The sequence below is a fragment of the Manacus candei genome, unplaced genomic scaffold, assembly GCF_025592945.1.
Source record: "Manacus candei isolate 608988 ecotype Guabito, Panama unplaced genomic scaffold, ASM2559294v1 h1tg000056l, whole genome shotgun sequence".
NCBI lineage: Eukaryota > Metazoa > Chordata > Aves > Passeriformes > Pipridae > Manacus > Manacus candei.
Genome location: NW_026138104.1, coordinates 13,274,582 through 13,299,800, shown reverse-complemented (window position 1 = coordinate 13,299,800; position 25,219 = coordinate 13,274,582). Strand labels below are relative to the sequence as shown.

The 25,219-nt window shown below is 39.0% G+C and overlaps 1 protein-coding gene across 5 annotated transcripts in view; it reads left to right on the top strand.

The window, feature by feature from the left end:
- The first annotated feature begins 8,617 nt into the window (after positions 1 to 8,617).
- PFKP (phosphofructokinase, platelet) overlaps positions 8,618 to 25,219 on the top strand; it is a 44,895-nt gene continuing 28,293 nt past the window's right edge. Inside the window, exons 1-3 of one of the 5 annotated variants that reach the window (XR_007907002.1) lie at positions 8,618 to 9,009; positions 17,048 to 17,121; positions 24,189 to 24,266. Coding sequence is in view for 3 of the 5 variants with exons in the window: in XM_051802381.1 (XP_051658341.1) it covers positions 8,925 to 9,009; positions 17,048 to 17,121; positions 24,189 to 24,266 (237 nt within the window). In the remaining 2 variants the exon portion in view is untranslated. The remainder of the gene's footprint in view (positions 9,010 to 17,047; positions 17,122 to 24,188; positions 24,267 to 25,219) is intronic. The other 4 variants (XM_051802381.1, XM_051802380.1, XR_007907001.1 and 1 more) reach the window with 4 other exon arrangements.

The window sequence follows — 25,219 nt, the reverse complement described above, 5'->3', positions numbered from 1 at the left end:
TCAGCAGTTGTTTAGTTGGGTTTTTTTTAAAGTGCAACTATTTAATACACAATATTGAGATTCTACAGACAGGATACTGTGTGGGGCATTTGGTCTCAGCAGCAAATAGAAGCATTCAAGGTCAAGGAAACACTGCCTTTCTGGAAGGGAAATGATAAGCCTAAGATCATTGACTGTAAATATTAAACATTAAACATGCTCCAACTATGCTTGATCCCAACAATCATCTTTCAATTTACTCACAATATGCTGATTATTTTCACATATGATCTTAATGGTATTACTTAAAAAGGATTTTGGTCACTTGCAAAAACAATCAAAGAAATCAATTTTTCTTCATTAGAATTCTAAGAAGTTCCAAGGAATTATAATGCAAGTAAAGAAAAAGAAAAGTAAGAAGCCATATATTTAATATAGTCTTGGCACTAGCTCAAACTCTTAAATTTTATACTCCATAGAAGTTTACAACATCATTTATTTCATAAATAAAAACAAAACTAACCTGTTTTGGATTTTTTCCTCAGCTCTATTCCATAGTTCAAATATGTTTCTTAAATTCTCAGCTGTGCCTGTCAAAGTATCTCTAAACTGTAGGTTCTGGCATATGCAGTATGGGGTTTTTTGCTTGACTTTTTTTTGTTTTGTTTTGAGGGTTTTTTGTGCTACAGAATGTGAGATTAGACTTTTTCCGGTGTCACTCTCTGCATCGGATGCATACATATGCATTTTCCCCAGAAATCAATATTAAATACATCTTTGTTAACTAATTAAATTTCATAGACAAGGAGAAATGAGATATTAGTAATTCCCCTTCCAGAAAGAAAAGAGACCACATTGCATAAGGCATCCAGACTGGCTTCTTGCAAATTAAAATTACTCCAACAGTCATTAAAGGTTATTTTTTTAATTCCATAAATAGAAACATTACATATTTTTCATCATCAGTTATGATACCAAATCAGTGTCATATAAATATTGAGAAGCAAGAATATGAAAATTGTACCAGGTAACTACTATACTAAAACTAACAAGTGAAAAAACTCCTGACACTCTTATCTTCAGTGTTAGGAAGAAAGAGGTGGGAAGGAAGTTGAAAGTAGTGAAAGCAAGGAGGAGAAAAGGAAAATAGATGATAGGAAAACACATGAAAGAAAGAAGAGTAAGGTTGGAGTGGGGAGGAGAGAAGTAAGAGAGCAAGCAGATGCTAGGAAATGAGGTACTGACTACCAGGGTGCAGTATAAGTAAAAATAAACACGTCCTCTTAAAGAAAAAAACTTTGCTCTTATACATTATTCATGACACTGTAACAGAATAAAACAACACACATATACACCAAAAAAAAAGTAAAGACTGCTTCTTGAAGTGCAAATTATTTGGACCAAATACCTAACTTTATTGCTTTCTCTAAGTACTTGCAACCTCTCATAGCCTGATGGTTGCTAACACAGAAGTTTAACAATTACCCCACAATCTGCTCTATTACCAAAATGGCATATCTAGTCTCATCAGTCCTTCAAAGAACTTTGTGGCACTGTAATCCCCAGTTTGTGGAAGAGATGAAGATGTCCTGTATACATTCCATTTAGAGCAGTTATGCTCTCCCTTCACCTCACAATCCACCAAATCAATGTCTCCATTAGATTCAGGCAATTTTGAATCCTCTTTCAGCCAAAAGACACCACACTGAATAACAAGAGCCTCTGAAGGACTGGGGTCACAGTAGGCACAATAAAAAGTGCAGTCATATATCACTCTGTCCATCTGAGCAGTCTATCACTAATGGCTGCCTGAGGTCTCCATAACCACGCAGGTTATTTTAAGAGTTGCTGGAGCTTCCATTTCCAGGCAAGTCACAAAACTGCCAAGAAAGCATGCACAATCTCTATTGCCAAGAGTGAAATCTATCCTCAAAGGGAAAAGAATCCCATGAGAAATATATATCAAATTCATTGCTTAGCAGTACAAATAAAAGCAACATAAATTCTATAACTTATGCAAAACCATTTGGTAAGTAGGAAGCTGAGTATTTACACTGCAACGGAGAGCAAGTCCATCTATTTAACTCGTGTATTAAAAAACATATAAAGATTGCAAATCATAAACCACAGTTTCAATCAGTTTAATTTAAGAAAAACTAAAATTCTCCAGTATCACGAGAACTGTTGCATATCTAGGGGAATTTCTGCATATTTAGGGGAACTGCTGCACATATAAATATTTGGGAAACTGCATTTTTAATTCATCATATCAATAATCACGTAACTACATTTATATTACCTTAACTATAATGCCATGTTAATTCTGGATTATAAAATTCTAGTCTTTGTGGAAGGGAATGACCATTGTGATGTTTGCAGAAAATCAGAGCTTACATTTAGAAATGAAGTTACACTTACCAAACCAATTGAATTAGATCAGATCATTACTAACGTTACCATTTTTTAAAATGTAGTTAAGAGTACATAAATATAAGTAGAAAAACATTTCTGTAATTTTCTGGTTGTTTTTCTTTTCCACATAAAAATTATTTCCAAAGTCATAAAACAGGGGAAGAGACTACTGGTTCCTTAAGGAGCCCTAAGTCACACAAATCATACACATTCTTTATCTCTCCTAATTCTTTCAGAATTTTCTCCCTTGCAGTTACCTCCATCAGTTCAGTTGAAGGAAGAAAATAGACAAAGCTTCAGGTCAAATTGTCCATTTGGCCCCAATCCACATAAGCACTTAGTTGATGTGTCCTGTATTCATGCCTTTTTGGAAACAAATGGCTAAACACTATTCCAATCAAACTCAGCTGAGGAATATGATATCACAAATCCTCAGAGAACTTCTTAGTATCATCCACTCTTCAACAGAAGTGGCCTCCATGTAAAATTCCACAGTGCATACCTTTTATATACATAGCCAAACAATGACAGCACACGACTAGGAAGACACGACACACGTGACTCTGTGAGGTAAGTTTTGCCCAAGTGTAGTGAAACCTTCCTCCACAATGTGTCCCATCACTCAGGAGGACATTTTTCTGGACCAGGACACTCCAACACTCCTGCTGAAGCCATTGCAAGGATTCACTAAATCAGAAGTACCGTACAAAGGATAATACCATCTATAATCAATTAGTTAGGGCACTCATCTATAAGTTTTGCATTCTAGACAATGTTCTAAGATTATTTTTCATATTTTTACACTAAGCACTAAACAAACATGATTCACATCCCATAAATAGTACTGATTCTCCTTGATATCCTAAAATCATTTACACTACTTAAGAGAAAGCTGCAGAAGTGCCACTTTCTGAGAATGCCATCAGTAGCCTATATCCTTTTAGTACAGATTATGAACACCTATACATGGCCCTACCCATTTCCCAATGAGACACACACTTTTTGGCTCGCTAGTATGGTGCGCTGGTTTTGGCTGGGGTAGAACTAATTTTCTTCACAGTGCCCAGTATAGGGCTGTGTTTTGGACTTGAGCTGAACACAGGGTCGATAATACAGAGATGTTTTTGTTATTGCTGAGCAGGGCTTATACAGAGCCAAGGCGTTTTCTGCTTTTCGTACAGCCACACTGGGGACAAAGTTGGGGGTGCATGGGAGATTGGGAGGAGACACAGCCAGAACAGGTGACCACAACTGACTGAAGGGATATTCCAGACCATATGGCATCATGCTTCACATATAAAGCTGGGGGAAGGAGGAGGAAGGGAAGGTTTGGAGTGATGGTGTTTGTCTTTCCAAGTCACTGTTCCCTGCTCTTCTGGGGATGCCTGAACACCTGCCTGCCAGTGGGAAGCACTGAATGAATTCCTTGTTTTGCTCTGCTTGTGTGTGCAGTTTTTGCTTTCCCTATTAAACTGCCTTAATCTCAACCCACGAGTTTCCCAGCTTTTATGCTTCCAGTTCTCTCTCTGATCCTACTGGTGGGGGAGTGAGTGAGAGGCTGTGTGGGCCTTGGTTCTGGCTGCCGACAGTCGCAAGCTCACGAATTATCCTGTGGTACCAAACAATGGCTCACTGTGGAAGTTTTCTAGGTGAGAAAGGCTTATGTATTCTTCTCCCCCAAACCAGGAGAAGTAGCTTAGTCAATTGTATGACTCATTAATCATTTAATTAGTACGTTTCCTTTAATCGAATCATTAGTCAGGGTTTTTTTCCTGTTTCTGAGGGATTTTTTTAAACCTCTGAGCAATTATGATGACATGTATGACTAGCATGGCTTAATTTTTCCAAAGAGAGTATATCTGACACGACATATCTTTTATAGTAACATACATCCTTTTTGATCTGCAATAATTTTGGGGGGTGTTTAGCTCAGTCATGAATTTTTCTACCCAATAAAACATGAAGAGCACACTTTTAAATTAAGAAGTGGATTCCATGTCACATCAAATAACAGTAAGATGCATATTAAGGAGCTTAGAACTTGGTTTTTTTTTTTCCCAAGAATAAAAGTTTGAAAGTTAGAGACCCTAGAAACACACAGCATGTTAGTAGTATTTGTTTGATGGTAGCACTGAGCAGTGAATTTAGCAGCTGGCAGCAGGAAGAAGAAAAAACAATGCCACATAATGACCCCGCTGAGCACAAATTTAAAATTTTAGTATGTGTCATTTAAGAAATCATACATGAATTTACCAGAGAAGAAATAACTATCAAGCCTAAAGACCACATGACATATTTTCCATATAATTACTTATTGAACATTTTCCATAAAACCCTGGAGGCTTCAAAGCTACTGTGAGCTGAACAATAGCTTTTGGTTTTGAAGCTATGTTACAACATTCCCATTCAAAATGTTTTGGTTAGGAATTAATTTCCTACTGATTTATTATATTTTACATTTAGATTCTAAGATAAAAACACAATGCAGGAAATAACTTCTAGAAAAATGCTGCTAAATCATTGCATTTTTAAATTTTAATTAGAAACAGTTATCGTTAAGTAAACATAGCAATTACATTTGTGCTTTTCAATTACAGAAGGCCATTCAAGTACCATTAAAAAATCTTGTAATTTTATTTCAGTGGGAATTTACTCAGTGCCTTAGATTTGTACCTAAACTGTCAACTGCAGAGTCAGGTACAGCAAATTCAAAGCAACAGCCGTTTGACGTTCAAGAAAAGGTTGTACCTCATGTTCAATATATGATTTTCCTTCATGATGAATATAGTGATGTTTTATCAACCCTCACTGAAAAAAACATAAAACATCCTCTCTAGATGACATGTACAGCCAGGGAATATTGTAGCACAAGGAGTATGGGAGCATTATGGAAGAAAGTAGTCAGCTCTCTTAAGGAAATCACTGTCACCATCTGCCCAGAAATGATAGCTCAATGACTTATTCGTTCCTTCTTTTCATGCTGATCTGTGCATTCTATAACCAACCTGTTAAATTTTAAAATGCCAGGATTTCTGTAAATCCTTCCATCTCATTTTTTGTTCTCTGCCTGGTTTTTAATAATATTAAAAAGTTGAATATACAGAAGTTATCTGTCGTTATGATTCACAAGTGTCATGAAAAAAACAACAGCTGGGCAGAAGAGACAGTTCCTCTAAGTGCCTCAGACAAACCTGGAAGTGTGGGCTTATGTATCACCAGATGCCAGAGAATCCACACATGCAAGAAAGGTCTAGCTGTAGAAAACAGCTAGTTTCAGTTGGCTGGAAATTCATTCATTCAGCCCTATTATTCCTGCAATAATCTCATTTTCTGTGGGCATAACTTGTTCTTCCCAGTTTAACCTAATTGCAATGGAAAATGCTGTGCCAAATGTAGTAGTGGTATTACAGTTTCACAGTTCAAAGGCAGCACGTGTAATGATGCTGGCACAGTAAGTGGAGGTGGGTAGCAATCCAAAGTATTTTAAAGGGTCAATCAGGATTTTTTAGTTAGTGATAAGATTCAAAGATAGGCAGATAGACTTTATCTATATGGCACAGGGAACAAACAGGCAATGGGAAAAGGATACATCAGAGCACCTGCAATGGGCAGTATCAGAGAACAGTCAAAACACAGGGGCCCCCTCCCTACTCCATGTAAACCGATTCTATTTAGTGTTACAGTAATGGGACAATTATAGCACCTAATGTAGCATGCAAATTACCTGCTGAGGTTTTATTCAGATACACAGTTTCTTTTTATCAGTTTGCATATCTCGAAAGAGCCTATTCTCTTAGTGTCAGCATGATTTATACATGTGTACCTAGCTCCATTGCAAGGATAACCCACAAGGCAAAGTAAGACTGTTTTCCCCAACAATCTTCAACACTTAAGCCAGGCAGTCACTCCTTTTAAGATTATAGGCAATTGTATTGCTGCTAGATATTTATGTATGTTAAGACAGCCTCGGGAACAAACAGTTCCATATCCTTTCCTCTCCTCCCACCTCTTCTTTAATGACCTGACACAGCCAAAACACAATTATTCCCCAAGAGCTCTGCTGAAGAACAAGGAGCAGCTGTAATAAATGATGAAGACAGTGAAATCAGAGGTAGATTCCTAGTTATACAACGGTGATAAAATACATCACTTTTAAGTTTATGATGTACCATTAAGCAATTGGAGAAAAAAAATACTTTTGGAAAATAAGCATGAAGGCTGTATTTGGAAGCAAGAGGGACAAGTCTACTTCCAGATAAAGTGTGAATGCTTTGGCTGATGCAAATAGCCAACTTTAAAAAATGGTGAAATATCTGCACCAAACCAAACAGAAGAAATAAAAATCTTCCTCCAAGTGCTGCTGAGATGACAATGGTCATTGGTCAATGACCTTAAAGTAGTCATAATAAGTTCTATTAGCAAAAGACATTCCTATTGATTTTACAGGTTTGGATCAAGCCCCAGATCACCCAAAGGCCTTAATTTAGCTTTTGTAGACTTACTCTCCAGGAAACTAACATGACTTCAACTCAAACAAGAACCCTTCGAACACAGTGTGACTCCATGGATATTTACATACTTCTATAACAAAAGTTCACCTTCCTTATAATCTGTGACTCAGAGTTCTCTTCAGACTCAGGAAAGGTTACAGTAAATTCCCTGCAAAATCACTATTGTTCATGATATGCAAACGATTTGGCAATAGTCTTTTCTGTTGTCAAATCACACTCATTTTAATCTCTGTAGGTTTGCAAACGTGAGCTGCCCACACTTTAGGTGTAGACGTCAATTTGTAGATATGGCTTCTTCAAACATTTATTGAGTAATTTTGACTCAAAGTACTCAAATGACTGTACTGCCACATTGGTCTGTGGGAAAGAAGACAGGATGAGCACGTGTATTTTTACAATGTGAGTTGTCTATGATGTGATGAAGATGTCGAATAAAACCAATAATTATTACAGCAATTAAAATATAAAACTTGAGTCACCATTTTGATGCAGTTCCAGACTCTCTCCCTAAACTGCTTTATGATTTTGGGCAAGTAACTTAGCCCGATTCTGCAAATACTTTTACTTACGCTAAGTGCCACAAAGAACTGTATACAGGATAAGGTAGCTTTATTTGCTTAAATTACCAAAACTGGGGGCTCAAACTGTTTCTCTGACCATACACACTGCTATGATTAACAGAATTATTCTGTTGTACCCTAGTGAGGTGTTGCAATACAGTGAGTTTAAGAGAGCACTGTTCTAGGAGTATTAAGCACTTCCCAAGAAATGCAACCAGTGCCCAATGGGAGAACAAGGAAGGCAGAAAGACTAGGATTCCTACTTAAGAGTAATTTCTCCCAAGTGCTTTGCCTGTTGCTCTCTTAGCCTCAGTCTCTAAGCTGTAAACACTCACTGAAATAAATTCCTTTTCCTACTGGCTCCTGAACTTCTATTACGGCAGAAGTGAGATGCCTCAGCAGGGAGACACACCTGAGGAGGGATGAGAAATAAAAAGAGAATGAGCAGAGCTCCGGACCAGTGAGTTTCCCTGCCTGCCGAGGGCCGGGCCCTGTGATACGGCCCCTTGCCAGACGCCAGGAGGATCGACTCTCTGCCTATTGTGCATTCCCAGTGGGAGCCGCGCTCCGTGCTCCCCGCCGGAGGCTTCCGAGCAGGCGTGCGGAGGAGGCAGAGCCGCCTCAGAGGCTTCAGGAGTCGAGGAGCCGACACGCTGGAGGCGGATTTCCCCCTGGAACCTGCGCTGACGGCAGCCCCAGCACGGCCGCGACCGCCGGGGCGCTCCCGCCGAAGGGGCTGCCCAGGGTTCCCGCGGGCGGGCGGGGACACCGGCGCTCCTCAGCCGCTACTGCGGGCAGGATGAGCCAACTCCGGCCGAAACAGCTCCCTCCCCCGCGCTGCAGCCCTGTTGAGGCGCCAGTCATGTTCCCGCATCGCCCCCACCTGAGGCGCCGGGGGGCAGGGAAGGGGAGAGAAGGAGGGAGGGAAGGCGGCGCTGCCACCCCCGCCTCGCTGAGGCGCCGCCGCCGCCCCCTCCCACCTGCCCGCGCCCTCCGAACGCCACCGCCCCGCCCCGCCACGCTCGAGGCCGCAGCTCGGCCGCTCATTGGCCGCCGGGCCCGTCAATCACCGCCGCTCGCGCAAAGCCGGCGGAGGGCGGGGCCGCGCGGCGCTGTCAGCGGCGCGCGGGGAGGGAGCGGCGCCGGGGCACAGGCGGGGGGCGGTGGCGGCGTGAGGAGCTGCCGGGCTGTTGCTCCGCTCCAAGCTCTGCTCGGCTTTTTCTTTTTTTTTTTTTTTTTTTTTTTTTTTTTTTTTTTTTTCCCCGAGCATTTTTACACAGCCGCTCGCTCACCGCAGTTCTTCTGCGGAGGTACACTTATCGGTAGCTGCACACCTAGCGCGGGCTGCTCGGTCTCTTTCCCCGCAGAGCCCGAGCGCCCGGTCCAGCGGAGCGCGGCCAGACCCCCGCGGCCAGGGGCTCCCTCAGCCACCGCGCTCTGCCTCGCCCGCCCCTGCAGCGCCATGGATCACCAGCCCAAGTTCTTCGAGAACCTCTCGGGCGCCGGGAAGGCCATCGGGGTGCTGACCAGCGGCGGCGATGCCCAAGGTAGCGGCTCACACCGCTCGCTCCGGGGAGGGGGAGGATGAGGGGAAGGAGAAGGCGGGGGAGCTGCGGGCATGGCAGGGAGTGGGGCAGTGGAAGGAGAGGATGAGGAGCCCCTCGGGGGCGGTGTGAGGGGGACAGAAAGGAAGGAAGGGCCTCCCCGGCTGGCAGGACGCCCGTGCGGGAGGCCGGGGGTGCCGTCGCAGCGTGGGCTGCCCCGGGGCTGGCGGCGGGAACCCACAGTGCAGCACATGGAGTGGAGAGAGGGCTCCGGGAGTGCGCCACGCGGGATTACCGTGCTTCTCGGCTTCCTCTCACCCTGCTGGCCTTCGAGCCGGCTCTCCTACTAAGAGCATTTAAAAGATAAGTAATAATTCTGTGCGGCCTGGGTGCCTGAGCTGCAAACATCCCCTCAACCATTCCTCCTCCCTCGCTGTCTCGTCACGTTTCCTCTCAGCCCGCCTAGGCAGGGGAGAGGGTAGAAACACTGCAGTAACTTTTACCACCAAGATGTCTCGTCCCCTCGGGAGGTGGTGGGGAGAGGAGGGTGAGGAGGGATGGCTGATGCGAGCGGGGGAGGAGGAGGTCGTGCCGCTCTGCACGGCGGGTGGGAGGGAGGCTGCGCTGCTGGGGCTCTGCCAGCCCTCGCCTCATCTGCTTTTCGCTTCCTTCTGGCACCAGGAACACGTCTATGTGCCTACCCGTGGTTTAGAACGCTCAGATGGCAGTTTACTCTGCCCCTCTTAGGAGTATGTAAGGAGTCTCACCTCCTTAAATCTCTTCAGCGTAGAGGGAGTCGTAGCTACTACAGGACAGGGCGAACAAAAGACGTACAGACATTGAGAGGGAAGGGGAAGAAAACAGGCTTCATCGCAATATACCCAGTCAAAAATTTAGGTTTTTCTACTCTTTCGTTTCCCCTTTTCTACCAGAAAACCTCCTTAATAGTTCGAAGTTTCAGTTAATTAAAGTTTCAAACGGGAAATGCGCCGTGCGATTCCAGAGGACTCTTCCTCTGCGTGTGCCAGGAGAATTGTTCAGTGATGATTGTTTTTAGCTCCTTCCCTTAAATTATGGTTATTTTACTTTTTTTTTCCCCCGGGAGTATCTCGAAACTACTTTCTCTTAAGAGAAAAAGCGGCACTCATCCGCATTTGTGAAGAGAATGGTGGGTGGGGGTCTCCTTTCTGCTCGGGCTCGGTGGTTTAGTGACCAGTCTCTCGCCAGCTTTTACACGAGGTGTCGGGACCAGCCCGCAGCCCCGGGCAGGGAATCCTGCTCGGCTGCCCCGGCGGCAGCAGCAGCCTCTCCTGTCGTCTCCTCTCCTTTTCCCCTCGCTCCACGGTGCGTCCATGTGGCGGTAGCTCGCATGGACCAGTCTCTCTGCGCTCCCTCCCACCGCCGGTGTGTACGTGATCCGCTGCGAGTCGCTGCAGATTCCGCCTCTTTGCGTCATCTGGGCTGGGAGAAGCATCCTCCCTCCCCCTGCCCGCAGAATAACGGGGAGCCCCCGGGTTTACCTGGGATTATCCGAAACTCTAATCGGGATGAAAGGGATTTGGTGCCATCGGAGAGGAGAACGTTGCAGTTCTGGAGGAAAAGGAAATTGATGCGTTTAAAAGGCTTCTTTTTTGCCCCTGGGTGGGGTTACACTTGTTCAAGTTTTATGCTCGGTTTGCTCTCAGTGACATCAATTCCGCTGCTAAATGATTCTAGGAGGGACTGGGAATCGGGGCATCTCTGTCTTAATGATCTGGTCACCAAATCGCCATTTTAATTTAAAAGTGTGGCAGGGCACTGCCTCAAGCAGCAGTAGCATGTTCAGCAAGAGGCTGAGCCCTTCAACTTGCTTCCGCGTGGCTGGAGATTATATAATGCAGCAGCAGATGCATCTCCTTTTATAAAGTAATCTGCACTTGCCACTATGTGAATTAAGGCATTTAAAGGACTCGCACAATCCACATCTAGACTTTATTATCTGGCAGATTGCCACTGAAGCATATTTACAGGGAGAGTTCCAAAGTAACAGGCTGGGAAAGTTGCTGTCTGAGGAGTGGGGTTGTCACAAAGACCAAACAAAGTACACTGGGTCCCTTCCAAGCTGGTTTGTCGGCAGCATTGTTGTCCTAACTTAGAAGAACAAGGAAATAAAAACCCTAACATTTTGGAACTTGATAATTTCTGCTGAATCACACAGCACAGTTGAGGTCCATAACCCTGTGTAACCTACCTATCTTGGTAACAGCATAGATGTCTAAAATATGCAACCTCAAGTCAGTTTGCAGACTAGATTAGGAGTTAAACAAGGGACAGAATGAGTCATGCCCTGTCAAGGTCATTTGTCCTCTGTAGGACAGAGTGTAAACCTGTGAGAGAGGTGAAGTCCTGAAGTATAATGCAGAAGGAAATATGCTGCTATTACTGATGTTTGAAAATAGTATGTTCAAGCAAAATGTAGGTGAAGCAAAGCTACTAACTCTGAAGTAGGCAAAAAAGTTTTAATATTAAAAACGAGTTCCAGTCTCCTGTTTTGTTTTGGACTTGTTAGACACTAGAAATCAGAGTATCTATAATCCAAACTAAACTCACAAACAGTTGAGTGGAAAAACCACCCATTATTGTTGCAGTAAACATGTAATCTTCATATCAATAGGTACCATGATTTAGATTGGGCTGTAAATCTTAGTGCAGATTAAAATATACATGAAATTATTTTAAAATAGGAGTTACTGCCTTTGCTGTTATTGTACTTCTTAATAATTTAGAAGTAGCATTATGTAAATTACACAAGCCATTCTGTTTGTAGGGCTTGTTAAGTTTTCAATTACTTCCCCCCATTTGTGCTATTTTCTTGAAAGTTTTTTTTTTCCTTTTTCTACCTGTAGAATATTAAAGACTATAGAATGTATATGTGTTATACCAGGACTCTTATGGTTTAGTCATTATTCTTTTGTTTGGTGGAGTTAATTTATCAGTGAAAAAAGATTGATATTTTGTACACCTAATGTGCGTAAGTACTAAACTTGATAGTCCATCACTTTAGCTTGCCAGCTGTTAAATTGTGAACTAAAATACTTCCCACCATAATCATGAGTGCCTTGAGAGGCAAAAGAAGTTTTGACAATTGATTCTCTATAAATATTGGGTTGGTTTTCTGGACTATTTCTAAATTGTAGTGGTTGCAGCTCAGAAAAGTGGTTTAGTAGATGGGTTTTAAGTCACGCTTTTGTTTTCGCTTTGTGGGATTTTCTGGCCATGGTCTGCTTCAGGTCATGAAGTACACTGCTTGTGGGTTACCAGTGGCTGCCACAGACAATTTTAGCCACCGTAGGTCACTTATGTTCCACAACCTCCAAACAGCTGCTTATTCTGGGACTGTGGTAGGTACAGCTTCACAACAGGAAGAGTCATCCGGGAGCTGCTGGATGAAGGTGATTGTGCACTGCTGGGGAAGGATGTGTGTGTGGCTGCTGAGCTGCTGCCCAGTTTACTGGCTCTGGATTATTGTCTTTGAATATGACCATGTTATTTTTGAGATAAGCTCAAAAGATTCAGTGTTGTGGAAGACAGCATAAGTGAGGAACATAATGGTCGAGAATATCATAGCCCATCCTGCTGAAGTAACGTTTGAGACATTACAGGGTTCCCAACATTTCAAGGCATATTTAGTATAGTGGTGTAGGTGTATGGCTCTTGTCCTGGTAACTTAGATTGGAAGAAGAAATCTTGCCACTGAAAAAATAAAAAAGCTCAACTCACTCAGCAAATACTGGGTTTAGAAAAGCTTAAAAAGAACCCTATAGCCTCTTGGATTCTGGACTTTTGGAGTACCACAGACCATGACTGTGGAAGCAAAGACCTACATATTTCTGCTCTTGAAGCATTACAGGCTTCCGAGGAACATGATGAGACATATTTAACGTGGTAGCACAGATGTACTGATCTTATCCCGGTGGCAAAATGTCTTTTTTCATCATAGGCCACTGAACTAGTACAATAAAATAAATAAGTTTTTGGGTTTTTTTAAGGCAGAAACAAACAAACCCAAACAAACAACCCCCACTCCTCTTATGTTGTCCAAATTACAGAGTTTTGTTTATTAACACTTAGGTGATTTGAACATATTCACAAGGAATTTTTGAATTCTGGCCCCCCCAAAGGCACCCAGCTAAGAATAGTGCATGCATATAGACATATATATGAAATCCATTTGTATGTGTCCATAGATACAATGTTATAAATAGTATTTGGGTGTAAAATTAGAAATGTAGTTATTAATGAATGAGTGTAACTATTTCAATGTATTTAATATTTCTGAGGAACTGCTACTGTAATTAGTGGATTCTGTGATTGAAACTGGTCTCTTAAGATTTTTATTTTAGTTTTTAAGAAGGAAATAAATATGTGTTGTCTAGATGTTTTGCTGTTGTATATGTTTGTGCAGTAGAATGTTCTGATCTAATACAGCGTTACTGTTCAGAAAAATTGTATAGTATTTTCTTCAGGTATCTAGAATAATTACTGTGATTATATGCAATAAAATCTGTGATGTCATGTCATTATATGCAATAAAATCTGTGATGTAATTAAAAGTAAATAGAACAAACCCATATTGTTTTCTTCAGGCTTTGTTCAGTTCTTGTACTTGACTGCTTTTCTTTTGATGATTATAGGCTCTTACATTCTTACTGACATAGCCATTTACATATTTGAATAAAGCCTTTTTTTGGATAATGTTTAGACATTTTCCTTGGTGTTTTTTGCTATATAGTCTTGTAAGTCTGAATCTTTATTCAGGGTGCTGAATAAACATATGTGCTAAGTCATTAAGCCTGTGTTAAAGCCAATGTTTATCTTTAAAATTGGTGGTACTTAAGTATTTCTTGATGCTTGTCCAAGATGCATAGTTTTGATTTTTCTTTTGTATGGTTTGCATTACAGTTATTTATTTAAAGGCATGTCTAGCTGACTAAAGTGGGGCAAGCTGGGCTTAAACACAAAACAGTGCAGAACCTCCTCTGTTGTAGTGGTGCATATGTACATGGAGCAGGATGTAGGCACAGGACAGGAATGCTCTTTTGGAGGCAGAGATAATATAATGTAAGGACTTCTGCAGTACTGTTTGTAACCCTGCTATGAAAACTAACTCTTCTTTTTTTTAAAGACAATTGAATAGGCAATATCAAAGACAGTAAATTATCAATTTTTAAGTTATTCAGATGTTATGTAAAGCCCTGTAAGTAGTTACAGTTTACTTAATCTTTGCTGAATCCAAAAGAGCAAAATGAATCTTTTCCTCTTTCCAAGGCTTCAATGCACAAACAAGTGGTAATTCAGAAAGATTTTAAATAATTCTTATGTTATAAAAAAACCATACTGGTTTTACTCGTGGCTTTCTTTTGAAGCTGCTATTCTAATCCTGTATGTTTATCAGGCTGCATTTATTATTCAGGACTAAATCCATGGTTAACTCAGTAAACCTCTTTTTGAGTAATAAACATATAATTACATTTCATAGTTATTATGGTAATTCATAAATACTGTTGTAAGACTCCACAAATAATCAAATATGGCAACATTTTATTAGACAAGTTCTGCAGAGGCTTTATGAAATTTTGTGTATTTTCAGACTTGAATTACTGCAACCAGTGTATTTAGATTTAGGCAGCCAAACTGTAGCAAGCTAAAGCTTCAATGTGTTAACTGTATTTTGTAGGTATCAAATTATGACATGCTTTAGTCTTCAGCCATTCTGAAATCTAAGCCACTTGCTTAGGAACCTACCAGGAGACACCCAAGTCCTTTTTCTGTATAAGGAGATAAAATACACATCACCAAATAATAATAAAATGTATGTTGTATAAACTTAAAATGTTACAGTGGTGGTACTGGGAAGATGCTTTCTGTCAGTAATCTGTGAGGCTTTTTTTCCCTGGGCTTTTGCCCTTTCTTGCAGCAGGTAAATTGTGAATTTTACCCATTTTTTCATTCAAGAAACATGGAAACTGGAAGGTATTCACTAAGAAAGTATGTGGCTGTATTATGAATATATATGTAGCAAATACATATAGGTACATATAGGTACATATAGGTACATATATAAAAATACATAATATATATATTTTATATATATATATATATATATATGTATATATGTATATATATATAAACCCTCCATAAACAAAACAAACCAAACAACAGCAACCCTCCTCCAAAAAAAACCCAAAAAGCCAAACTCCAAAAAAATTTCCCTGCCAAGCAATGACAACAAAAAAGCCTCCCACACAACATGTGCACTAATAGAAGCAAGCTGTGGCTTTGGTGAAAGGAGTACTTTTTGCTGACGTCTTCCCTGTTTGTGGAAAATGGCAGTGCTGTGGTGGACTGTCAGTTTGGTCAAGTTAAAGGTCTTTGTCTCCATTTTTCAGGGGACATGGTGTGTGAAGGGGGTGGGGGTATTAATTTTGTTATGAAAACTGTTTCCCTGAGGAGATAACTTTGCCCTGCGTAGTGGATCTGTTTCATCTGAGCTTTAGCATGCTAACTTTCTTTTCAGTACAGGCTGTCAGATGAGATTCTCTACTTTCCTTTGGCATCATCCAGTTCTTCGTCTAAAGCTGTGCTTTTAGCTGTCTTGGCATTTGAGAACTTTTTCCAGCTCTGCCGCAAGGCTGACTCTGGCTGAAAGAATTCTTGCTGCTATTTCCTAATACAGAATTGATTTAAAAACACTTGTATTACTTGTAGCTCTTATCTTAAGTTGAAGTGACATTACAGAAACAGCAAAAGCAACTTTTTGATTTTGGCAAAGTTAACGTTTTTAGTTTCATATTGGTTACCTTCAGGGACTTCCCCGTGTGTTCTTGAGGAATTAATCTTAGAGAAAACCTCAGCCTCATTCTTTATTTAGACAGGATGACTTACAGCTCAGTATTTTTTCTACTAATGGTAGATACTATAGGATACTTTGTGGCTTGCTGTGTTGTGGGTTTATATATTCTAGTTACCGGCTTTTTTATTTCCAGAGAAGTGAACACTTAACGTCTATATGGAACATCAGAGCTGACCTGCTGCTTTGCTATTTTGTTATATTTAGTGCATCAGATTTGGAGAATTGGTGCCCAGTGCTTTGCATTGTCATGTGTCTTGAATCCCTTTTCAACTGATGTGCCAAGGCTGTTTCTTTCTGTCTTCATGCTCTGCATAATCTCTTGTGTCTGTTATAGTTGTATGGAAGCAATTAATTTATTACTTTTCAAAAGTTCCTGGATAATGGGTAAGGTAATGCAGTATCGGAAGGGACGGGTTATAACAGAAATTCATTTCACCCATGCAGGGGCACCAGTGGAACTTCCAGTGTTGCTTGTGAGGTTAAGTGTTTGACCATGGGACTTTAATGGAAGATTTACAGGAGTAGAATTGTCAGATGTCTGTGAGCAGGGAATTACAACTTCAGCTTGCAATTCTGGAAGCAAAGTAGCATTTAGACACTTTCTATCAAATGAGTCTATGTTGCATTTTTTATGTTAATTTACTGCTATTTCTGTCTTTTTAAATGAGCATCTGTCCAGGTCAACTTTGACTCTGTTCCCAGCAAAATATTGTATGTATATAACACCTGTGTTACTTTGGAAATCTCAGAAAAAAGAACTGTTACAGTATAATTTCTCATTTCAAGAAGCTAAGTTTTAACTAGCTGAATGTTTTGCATTTCAGATAGAAAACTAATCATTATTGTGAAATTAATTTGCCTTCTTATTTAGTAGCTGTTACTTTTACAATGCTGTTTTACAGTCAGCAGCAATTTAATCTCTGATTAACACACATACTGGCATCCACATAATTATTGCAACAAAGACTAGGTCTGAACCCTTCGTGCTCATGGGCTGATTGCACTGTCATTAGGCAAATTTCTGTTTTAATAGATGCTGGTCATTTTCTCTAGGAAAGAATTAATGTTGCCTTTATTTTTAAGACGATATTTGTAGCATACAGAAAATATTGGATGACCTATAACAGTGTTTTTGCTTTTTCTTCCCAGGTATGAATGCTGCTGTGCGCGCAGTAGTACGCATGGGAATCTATGTAAAAGCCAAAGTCTATTTTGTTTATGAGGTTAGTTTTTGTTTTATTCATTCTGTACTTTGTCCTCTGACTGCACTTGAGTTTTTGTGGAAACGTCATGGAGATTAGTATAAATTAAAAAAATCTAGATTCCATCCCCTTTCATCATATGTTTTATTTAGTATTTTTTATTTTTGTGGAAATTTACTTTTCACAAGGTGTTCTGGAAATATGTAATTTAAAAGTAATTTTTTATATGTATGGAATTCTTTATGTGCTACCAGAAGCTTGAAAATACTGAGAAAACCAGAGATGGTTGTCACCCAGCAGTGAGCTGTGTATCTGTGCACTTGTTAGACGTTTGACCCCGTTTATTGTACTTTATAAATACTTCCCTAAACCCGGTTGAACTACTGATTTTTAACCTTTGCCTTTCCCCAGTCTATTTTCCCAGTGTATGATGAGGATGTGTCATCACCCTCATTTCACAGACTGTACAACTTGGTTTTGATCAAGAGTACTGTCAGGCTGATGCCATCTGTCCTGGCTAATAGGTGGAAAGTTGTTACTAAAAAAAGTCAACCAACAAAAAACCAACCAAATGAAAAAACCATCAAAAACCTGACCATTGGTGGTGTGTCCAGACATCAGAATTTTTTGGTTGAAGCTTGTGACTATGTGTGTGTAAAGATTGTTACTTCTGTAACAATTATGTGATACGAAAAAATCATGAGACAAGTTTAATGTAAATGTGTAGGTAATACTTATGTGTATGTTTTACTGGAAGACTATGTTAGAGTTCTCTATAAAGGATGCTTTCAGTTTTTATATAATTTGCTGTAAATATATTTAGTAAGAAGTCATTCTGTTTCCACTGGAATTCCTGTACAAATCCTTAGTAGTTTGAGATTACTACAAATCATAATAAAAAGTTGATATGGGGGAAAACTTGATAGACAATATTCCTAGTAAACTGTAATTTTAATGTTTAATATAAAAATAAGGAGTACTAGAATTCATAGAAGTGCTAGGAAAATACTTTGGTTTTAGTTTTGTGCATGCCAGATATACAATTTATCTTTTAAAAGTAGCTACTTACCCATTTTTTTCCATGTCTGCTTATTCCTATGGCTCATTTACTAATGAGATGCAAAGTATATTGAAATGCAAATAAGCAGAGGACTGTGCTCCAAAATTCTTTTGTACTACAGTGCTACACTAAGTTGCTCTGAACATTTAGTGTGTGCTAATTACGTGGCCAATCTCTGGAATTCCCTCAGTGTTCAGCTGTTTTGCATCTGAAGTGGGTCAGATACTTGTCTGGAAGTAAGGAGGGGTTTTTGGCCATCTTTAGGCCAGAACTTGGATTTTAATTTATTTTAAATTAGGTTTGACTCAAGAATTACCACCTCTTTTCAACTTTTAAAAATTTTTTTGTATCACAGAGTGTATTCAATGATAAATTTCTAGAGAAATTTGAATATTTGTTTTTTCTGAACTTAGCAAAATAGTTATGATGTTCCTCTCTGAAGTGTTAGAGCTTGCCAGAGTGAAGTCACAGATATTTCTGAATGAAAAGCAATTGTAAAAATCAAGTCAGTGTTGGGAGTTTTGAGTTACCATTATATATTGTCATTCCATCTTCAATGTAACATTGTGGTCTGGGACAAAAATGCACATTTCACTGTAAGTATGGGCTCTGAAAAAGATCTTTGCTTCTAGATTAGTCCATTCAGTTCTACATTTTGGGAAGTACCCAATGCTAAGCTTTATTCTTCTCTGACTTTGTGGTAATTGAAATATGAAGTCAGTTTTCTTTCACAATACATCCAAGTACTTCAGAGAAACACAGCTACAAGCTTGGAAATGAAACAGCTGTTTAATTTCACACCTTTGGAATAGGAAACAGATGAGGTGACAAGTGTAGTAGAAGGTAAAAATCTTAAAGTGAGACTTGTCACTATTGTTCCCTGTTATAAGCCTTTGAATGATGTATTCAGAGATGTATTTTTGTGTATACTTGAAGTTATGTAATACTTTAATTAAGATGTTTCTTCTAAATTACAGTTTATCGAATGCAGACGAGTGTGTTAAGCAAAGAGAATAGTATATTTTTGCCCTACATTTTGAGTACACATTTTAACTAAGCACACATAGGTCAGGGGAAAGTGATAGTTGTGTTGAAGTTGGTCTGAAAAAGTGAAGGAAAACCTGAAGTGACAATATCCAAAAGGAGAAAAAAGTTTTCTTATTTGGATCCAGAAATTCAGTTAAAGGTCTCAGACTTTTCAAGCTTACTTTGCTGTAGAGTCATCATACACTCTGTAAAACCAACTGTCTTCTACAGGTGTGGCCAAAACTAGCTCCTTATTTAAGTAAAACAATAACTCTGTTTTCCTTCAGTTTTCTAATTCCATTTTGCTTCATTTCGTGATGAGACAGTACCAAGATAAATAAAAATTGATAATGATTTAGATATGTCATTTGGTAGCCTTTTTTAAGTTGGTTTTACTAAAGCCTAAAGAAAGAAACATTATGTATTGGAATTCATGGGCTATTTGGACATACTTCAATTCCCAAAAGGAAAAAAAAACCAAACCAACTTACGTGAAAATTAAGCCTATAAAATAATTTATATAAAAATATAATTTGTTATATACCATTTATATAATTAATATAAACCCCTGTAAATTTATAGCTATAAAATACAGTGAATTAAGGTGTTTTTTTAAAAATCTTAATTAATTAAAATTAACACATTTCAAAATTTTGCTGTTAATTTGTGGAAGAAATGCTTACTCTATCCAGTTGCCATACTTTCATGTGTTATACATATTATCATCTTAAAGTATTTAATTTTAGTATATAAACAGTCTGTAGTCACCCTTCTTGACTAGCATCACATTGTTTCTAAAATCTACCCTAGTCTGAAGTAAAATTTGAATACTCATGGTTTAATTTCACTCATGCTATGAAAATCTAGGAGATGGAAGTATGTGTAGAGTTCCAGGCTGCTCTAGGAGGCTAGTTGACTTTTTTTTTTTTCACTAATCAAAAACTATTAAAGTCAGTTTGGGGTTTTTTTGTTGTTGTTGTTTTTAATTGAGAATGGAAAGAAAAAGTGATACCTCTCATTTCTGGCAACTCATTTTAGAAACTGAGGTCTTAAATATTTTTACAAATAACCTGCCCTTTTTCCAGGATTGAAGCACATAGTTCCCACTGGATGCGTGCTCTTACTACTAAGCTATGGAGCTTTTAGATTCTTCATCTTGCTTAAGAGTCTTTTTCTCCAGAGGCCACATTGGAAATGCAATGGTACGGCAGTCACGGATTTCTGTGAGGAAAACTTCATGTCTTTTATGTGGTGGTCTGTGCACTCAGTGACACTGGTATTTTACGTTGTCAAGCAGTAGCTTAAAAATCTCAGTAAGTAAACTCAAATAACTTAAAGCCCCAAATGTCTCACATGTAACATATCAGAAGGTGGCTTGTTTTTCAAAAGTTCTTGTCTTGAGAGTGTAGACTGGAAGCAAGGTTTGCTGTCCCTGCTACTCTCTCCAGGAGTTGCAGTGTGTATGTATGTACCCGGTGAACATTTGACCCACAGAGATTTCCTCATGTTCATCTCTGAATGTTCAGATTTTGGGTAAAGGAAGGACAAAACATAAAGTGGGGCACATCTTCAGATACTGTTTTCTGTACTTTTGACAATTTATTTTTTCCATTCTTGCCCCCTAGTTTAGTATCTTAGTACCCAAGCTGCTATTTTTAGCATCTAGGTAAGGATTTATTTTTTGTTTTTAGTGTAAATTGACAGATTCCCACCCTCTTTTTATTAAGGTCTGTATTCACATCTACCAGTAACTTTCAGTAACTGTATAACTGTAACAGTGTTGAACTATTTCTTAACCTAATTCAAGTTAAATTCCACCTTTAAAATGGATTGTCCGGCCTCCATCAGTGTTTAAATAACTAAAGCGATAAATGGAATCATGATCGTTATTAATACTTAAATTATAATTAGTCATCTTTTTTTTTCTCTTTAGATTTTCTTGAAAGCTGTTTTAATTCTATAGGTTGTATCTGTTAATAGCATGGAAAACAACATGGAAATTCTAACTACGTTGTTCAGAGGTAGCTTACAGATACCCCTCAGCAAACAACTGAATTAGGAAAAGCTAATATAACAGTTCAAATAGATCAGGATTCCAAAGGCTCCCCATCCTTACCTTGTAAGGGGAGGAATTGTTAATGCATCCCCAGTTCTCAGTTGTCTACACAGATATGGATTCCTGATCAAAATGCATGAATTCTTTCTACTTTAAAGATGCATGTTACAGGAATTGGTCATAGCTCCTCCTTAGCCTAACTATAAGATGTTTCAAATCTTACGGACAGTTCTCAATAGTAGTTCACCCGTTGGCTTTTTTCTATGTTTTAGATTCAGTAATATGTGAATTGAGGATTTTAATCCATGAGTCTCATGATATGCATTATGTATATATTTACTCTATATTGTAGTTTCTGGGGTGCATGTCTTTTATTTTTCCTCTCAAGTTAGCTTGTGGTTCAGCTTACTAGAGTCGGTGTTACGAACTGAGTTAAGGTACACCACCACACTACTCTTTCAGGTTTTGTTGCTTATGGATCTTTGTGTTGTTGTAGTTGTCAATAGCAATACCAATTGGAACAGCTTTCACTCTGTTAATGAATGATATAAGGAACGTTGGATTCTTTGCTTTTAAAAAAGGGAAACTAGCAAAGCTGTGATGAGTGAACTCTAGGAATTTATGAGCCTTCATCAAGCTCAGTGGAGCCACTGTAATGTTTCTTCTCTGTGGTGACCAGTGACAGAACCCAAGGGAATGGCATGAAGTCGTGTCAGGGGAGGTTTAGGTTGGGTATTACAAAGAACTTCTTCACCCAGAAGGTAGTTGGGTGCTGCAACAGGCTCCCCAGGGAAGCAGCCACAGCACTAAGCCTGACAGGGTTCAAGAAGCATTTTAGCGATACCCTCAGGGACACGGTGTGACTCTTGGTCCTGTGCAGGGCCAGGAATCAGACTCAATGATCCTAGTGAGTCCCTTCCAACTCAGCATATTCCGTAATTCTTTCTGAAGATCTTTGCACTTTATCTGAGAAAGAATTTTTTTTTTTAAGTTGATGTGTAGATTAAGCATTATTCCTTTTCCAACTTGCCCTAATTTTGAAGAAATTGTGTTGATAATGTCTTGGCTTCAAGTCACTATGTGTATACATGAGCATCCAGGACAGTATGTCCTGTATGTAGGGGTCTACAAGGAAGCTGGAGAGAGATGCTTCATCAAGAGCCATAGTGATAGAAAAAGGAGTAATACGTTCAAACTGAAAGTGGGGAAATTTAGGTTAGATATAGGAAAAAATTCTTTGCTGTGAGAGTGGTGAGTCACTGCCACAGGTTACCCAGGGAAGCTGTGGGTGCCTCATCCCTGGAAGTGTTCAAGGCCAGGTTGGATGGGCCCCTGAGCATTGTAACAAGATGATTTTTAAGGTCCCTTCCAACCCAAGCCATCCAATGTGTATGCATTAGATACATGTCAAAGTTAGCTGGAGAGGGTACATAATACTGAAAAGGTCTGTTGGATGATAGAAATTAGAGACAGGTAGTTTTCCATCTGGATGTTTCCTTGCTCTTACTTGATCATCTTATATGTAAGTTAATCAGTCAAGTCTCACTGAGCAGTAACTTTTCTGCTTTCCGCTTGGAATCTGTACTAGAATCCTAGAAAGCTTAATTTGAGTAACTTGTACTTTTACTATGCCCACGTTATCTTTATATTTTTATCCTCTCCTGATAGTAAGGACTCAAAGTTTGACATAGTATTCATATAATGTATATGGCTTTTTAAGCCTCTGTAGGCTTAGTACATTTCACTGCTTACTGAATAAAATCTGCATATACTCTGAATCATGCCAAAGTAAATTTCTCTAATTTATAATGTCAGCTTTGCTGTCTTCTGAACTCCCTTCTTTTTCTAGTTCTACCTGATTTTTTTTCTGAGAACCCTAAAGCTAAATATGTACAGTTTTGCAAAAACTGCATATTAAAAAAATGGTAACTAGTTGTTCCTTGGCATGGGGAATATCTAAAAGTGGAGACATAAACATTGTCATGGTTATTTTTGTTTAGTGTTTTTTTGTTTCTTTCTTTAACCTAGAGTATTTTTCTCCTTGGATTTAAATAAATGTTAGAAACTAAATGGTAATTTCAGTTTTATTCTGGTGTCTCTGTCAATTAGGATTTTCCAGGTTAGAACTTTGCTGTGTTTTCTTATTTTTTTTTTTCTAAATCAGTGTTCACAATATCACCTAGTGGAAAAGACTCTACAATTGTCATTCTGCTAGTATTTATGTAGACAGGTATGACAAAATCCTTCAGCTGCATGCTGGATAGGTTTCCTTCTTTCTAATATGTGTAGTTCTTTCCATAGTACAGCATGCAGTGGTTTCTGAAGACCATTTAAGTTAAGATATTAAGAATTTCTTAAATGTATCACTAAAAATTGTAATTTCTTCTCTTAAATTTCTTTATTTATTATGGAACTCCCTCAAAAAAAAAAAGATTATGTGACTTGATTTCTTTTATGAAAAAATTTTGGTTATTACTCTTTATTTTGTTTTGCTTATACCAACTTGGGGGGAAAAATATACAATGTGTTACAAAGGTAGATTCCTAAGATCACAACCTCAGGCTGAGGTTCTGTTTTTAAGAAACGTATCTTATAATGTGTTTCAAAATTCTTTGTTATTTTTTTTTTAAAGTCACTATTTATTCCTAAGAAAGGAGTAACACACTGACATTCTAGTTTCATAGCTGTTTAATCTGTGTAAAGTATTACCTTATCTTCAAGCTGTCTTTGGAACTAGTCTTTTAGGAAGGGGGTTTGCTTTGCCTTTTTCCCCCATTAAAAAAAGCAGTGATACCTGCTTGAATGTTGTTTCATTTAAATTGAGTATTTTTTTTATTCAGTGTTTTTAATTACTTAAAGTTGCATTGAAATTCACAAGGTGAGTATTACTGCAGTGGAAATTTTATACCATTTTTAAGTCAGATTTCTGAAATACTTCTCTTTCAGGGTTACCAGGGAATGGTTGATGGAGGTGATAATATTGTAGAAGTTTCATGGGAAAGTGTTTCAAGTATCCTGCAAGTGGTAAGTGTTAAGGGGTGGGAGTGGGACACAAACCCTCTTTATTTAAACAAAAGAATCAAAATTTTAGACCCAGCCAGCCACTGTAATTGTGTATTTGAACTCTGATGACTGAGTGGCCAGCATGTACCACTTTCAGTAGAGCCTGATTTCTGCAGTATGGATGTCTGATACTCTGAAGATCTCGGTGTGGTCTTGTATTTGGTGCACAGAAATAATCTTGAAAACCTTTGTCCTAGATTTTCAACATCACATGTCATTAGCCTCCTAAAGCCATATTGAGAAGTCTATATTTAATAAAAAAGGCGTTATAGGGCCAAAACATGAAACAATTGTGTTTTGTAAGGCAAATATTTTCTTACGAAACCCTGTTGGCTTTCTGTGTAAGTGGATTTGGAATTACAGTAATGGATGTAATTACAGTGCAGTTCTGCAGAGCTCAGGTAACACCAGTGACTTTGTACATTTTTATTACAACGTTTCTGCAGTGTGGCCTTTTGGATCTCCTCAGCTTTTGCTCAGCATGGTAATGTTGTTACCTCTTCCAGAGCAGGTGCTATGTTTGGCGAAGAGGCCTTACTGCTTGCCAGGCTTTCTGAAAACTACCTCCAGGTGAAGCGTGGGTTTCTTTGGAGCTTTCTGTAAAGCTAATAAACATAAAAGAGTTAGCAGAGACTTTTTTTTTTTTTTTAAACCAGTGCCCTGGAATACTGTGAGATATTTTGTCCACTGTGTTGGTTTTTTTCCTTTTTTTTTTTTTTTTCCCCCATGTCTATCTTGCAGAATCTGTAAATATCAAGTTGAAAGGGACCCATAAGGGTCATTGAGTCCTAAATCTGAACAATATGACCAAGAGCATCTTCCAGGTGCATCTTATGGTTAAGAGAAAATTGAGTTACCCTGGCTGAGCCACACAGGAGTATAGGCAGAAGCAGCATATCCTGTACATGTATATA